The sequence below is a fragment of the Arvicola amphibius genome, chromosome 5, assembly GCF_903992535.2.
Source record: "Arvicola amphibius chromosome 5, mArvAmp1.2, whole genome shotgun sequence".
Lineage (NCBI taxonomy): Eukaryota > Metazoa > Chordata > Mammalia > Rodentia > Cricetidae > Arvicola > Arvicola amphibius.
Window position 1 is genome coordinate 109,141,813 of NC_052051.1, and position 3,374 is coordinate 109,145,186.

General features: G+C 48.2%; 1 protein-coding gene across 1 annotated transcript; it reads right to left on the bottom strand.

The window, feature by feature from the left end:
* Positions 1-380: 380 nt before the first annotated feature.
* On the bottom strand, positions 381-2,492 carry Sft2d3 (SFT2 domain containing 3). Its single transcript, XM_038330426.1, has one exon. It carries the CDS (start codon positions 2,455-2,457, stop codon positions 1,810-1,812), a length of 648 nt encoding a protein of 215 aa, XP_038186354.1. The 5' UTR covers positions 2,458-2,492; the 3' UTR covers positions 381-1,809.
* Between the last annotated feature and the right edge of the window lie 882 nt (positions 2,493-3,374).

The window sequence follows — 3,374 nt, forward strand, 5'->3', positions numbered from 1 at the left end:
ACTGAGCTGTCTCTTCACTGATTTTTCTAAGAAAGCTTTTATTAAAAAGGTCAGGCCTGGAGCTGCTAATATCTCATTACATTAGCAGCTTTTGGGCACACAAAGACAGTTTACTTGGCAAGTTGAAAAGAGATGCCATAGTTAGACAAGTATACAGAAATATAACCTGGCTCTCTCTGGGTATGGAGTGAAGAAATGGTTATTTGGGTGTCAGAACCTGAAGATTTCAAGCAAACAATTTTCTTTTTACTTCAAAAATAAAAGTGTCAGCACCCACACTATTAGAAAGCTGTGTTCCTCTTCACCTGTACTCCCCAGCATAACATCAAACAACTCACAGTCATGTTCCACGACGCTACAGAGATTCATAAACACCCAGGTCACACTGTGAGGATGGATTCATTTATAAACAGAGCCCTCCTTCTATATTATACATAAACATTTACATACAGCATTTTAAATACTCCTGTCAAAATATAAGATGTTGTGCTTTGAGCTTTATAAAACTTATTTCATGTAATGAATTTTTGAGATGATTTTAATACTTTGAATATAGTAACATAAAAACTGTGTACATCACTACTGAAAACAGCATTTCCTTTCTTAAGAGAGTGCTTGTCTGCCTGGGGAGCACTAGAGAGAATGGGATATGAGCCAGGATGGAATCACTTTGCTACTGCCTGCCCTGCTATGCCTTTCCTGTTAGGGCAACATTGGGGCAGCCTGGAAAACAATTACTTTGACATTGTACCAGCCAGTGCGCAGATGTGGTTCTCAATTTAGCCAAACATGAAGCATCTGGACATATATATTAATTAATGTCTGGACCCATCCCCAGTAATATTAATGAACTGACGAAATGTGGCTTCCTTTGATGTGAGAACCATTGATACAATTATGAGCTTCTAAATACACTTTACTTTTTAGTGTACCAAGACTCAATACTGAATCCAGTTTTTGGCAATAAATGATGATAGATTTAAATGGTGTTTGGCTGCAGCACAACAAAAACAATTATGAATAAACAGCACTTTACATTGTATCAGAATCAAATTGTGTAGTACTTGAAAAAGCAGCAATAATGTTAGGAATAGTGAACGATTGGCAAAACCTCTCGCTTACAGCAAACACAACTGCAGATGTAAGCTTTTCCTTGTCTCCCAGGACCCTTAAGCCCAGTTCTGCGGAAACCTGCAAGCTTAACCATGCATCATCCTGGATATCTGGCTTCTTGAGTAAGAAAGTTGCTCTTTGGTGTATTACTTTTACGATTAATTTTCCTTAAATATTATAAAGCACCATATTTACTCTTAACTGAAGAAAAAATTGAGGTATAATGTATTAACTAATCACTATTTTAAATCCAGTGGCTAAATTTAGTGTTTAATCAGATTATCTGGGTTGATTTACAGTGAATAGGAATACGGAGGCTTCAAAAAGTGGCGACAAAAACCGAACCTCTATGCTCAATTGCATATACCACTGTATTCTTTTTAAATGACAAAAGGGAGGGGCAGTTCTTCCAAAGCCACGGAAGCAGGCAAGTCAGCCGTCCCCATAACTGACGTCCATGTAAAGCCAGTTCAAAAGCAGTTCATGGATAGTGAACTGTGTCGTTCGGCGCCCATGTTGCCCACACAGAACCTCAGAACGCTGAAGCCGAGGATCTTCTGAGACGGCCAGCCCGTCAGTCGGTGGCAGCTGCTCCAGGCTCACGGACTCCGGAGCACAGTCCAGTGGGTGCCTTGTCCTCGCACGCTAGGGTGCCGTTGATTGTGGCGATGCCTGGCTGGTTCCTGAGCCGGACTGTCACACCGGGAGAACGTTGGTGAGGCTCGCCCCCCGATTCAGGCGACCAAGTGCTAGGCGCAGCGCCGTCACGCCGCCCCAGGGCAGGAGCCCCAGCAGCGCGTAGAGCAGCGCGGCTACCTGCGCGCACGCGCCGAGCGCCGTCAGCACCGTACTGCGCAAGACCAGCGCGGCGTAGAGCGTGGCGCCCAAGGCGGCGGCGTAGGCCAGCGCGGTTCGCGACGGCGTCTCCTCGCCCCGCAGCAGGCGCCCGCAGGCCGGGCCGCCCCGCAGCAGCGCCGCGCTCGCCAGCGCCAGCACCGAGCCCAGCGACCAGAGCAGCGCGAATTTGCGCGCGCGCAGCAGCAGCACCGGCGCGTAGAGCGCCGCCAGGCCGAAGCAGAGCGCGGCCAGCAGCAGGCCCAGGCTCCCCGCCGCCAGGCGCTGCCCGCGCGTCACGTTGGGCATGCACTGCGAGCCTGCGGGCGGCGGCTCGGCGGAGCTCCACGGCCATCGCAGAGCCGTGCGGCCTAGCCACGCCGCGGCGGCTCTGTCCCCGGCCTCAGGCTCTTCGGCCGTCCCCGCGGCGAGCAGCGGCTCGGCGGCTGCCGGCCTGTTCGCTTTACCCTGCATCAGGTAGTCCTGCAGTTGGCGGTGGAGATCCGCCATTTCGGACCGGGTGCCGGTGGAAACGGCGCTGACACTTCCGGGTTCGGGCGCCCTCAAGCGGAAGTAGCTAGATCCTCAGGCTGCGGTTGGTCGGCAACGGCGGAAAGGGTGGTGTCCAAGGCTTTGCGGAAGTCCCGGAGTAGGCGGCTCCTCATCTTATGTTGTAGTCACGGTTAAAAAAATAGTCTTTAGTTCCAGGACAGGCTCTAAAAAAGCTGCAGAGAAACCCTGTCTCGGAAAACAAAAACAAAAAAAAAAAAAAATAGTCTTTAGAGTGGTTGTGGTAGTAAAGGGATGCACTAGGGAGACTCTGCTGGCATAGTGAATATTTATTGTCAGGTGCCTAACATTGTTAACATTTTGCTAAATGGAGGAATCTGGGGAAAGAGTACACAGAATTTCTCCCTCCTTCCCTCCTCCTCCTCTCTTTCTTTTTTTAACAAGTGTCTACATTTCTACGGTTACCTCAATTCTAATGAAGGAGCTGGAGAGATGGCTAGCGGTTCTTGCCGCTCTTGCAGAGAACCCAGGTTCGGATCCCAGCACCCACATGGCATCTAACAACCACTGGTAATTTCAGTTCCAGGGAATCTGATGCCTTCTTCTAGCCTCCGCTGAGGCTGCAGGTATGTGGTACACGTACAAACATGCAGGCAGATCACGTGTGTGTGTATTTAACTTAAAAATTTACACCTACAGAGCTTAGGTTATTCCCTTTGAAAGTAGAGTTGGTAAAGGACTGCCTCCCAGCCCACTCCTGGTTTCTGTTTGTTTATAGTTTTTTAATTACTTCTTTTATATTTTTGAGAATATAATTATATTGTTTCTTCCTTTTCCTCCCTTCAAACCCTCCCTTCAAACCCTTACTCTCTTTCAAATTTGTGGACTCTTTCTTTTTCATTGTTATTACATGCATA

What these genes read in the sequence shown, in the direction of transcription:
- Sft2d3 (XM_038330426.1), bottom strand. Translation starts at nt 2,457, where the DNA reads ATGGCGGATCTCCACCGCCAACTGCAGGACTACCTGATGCAGGGTAAA.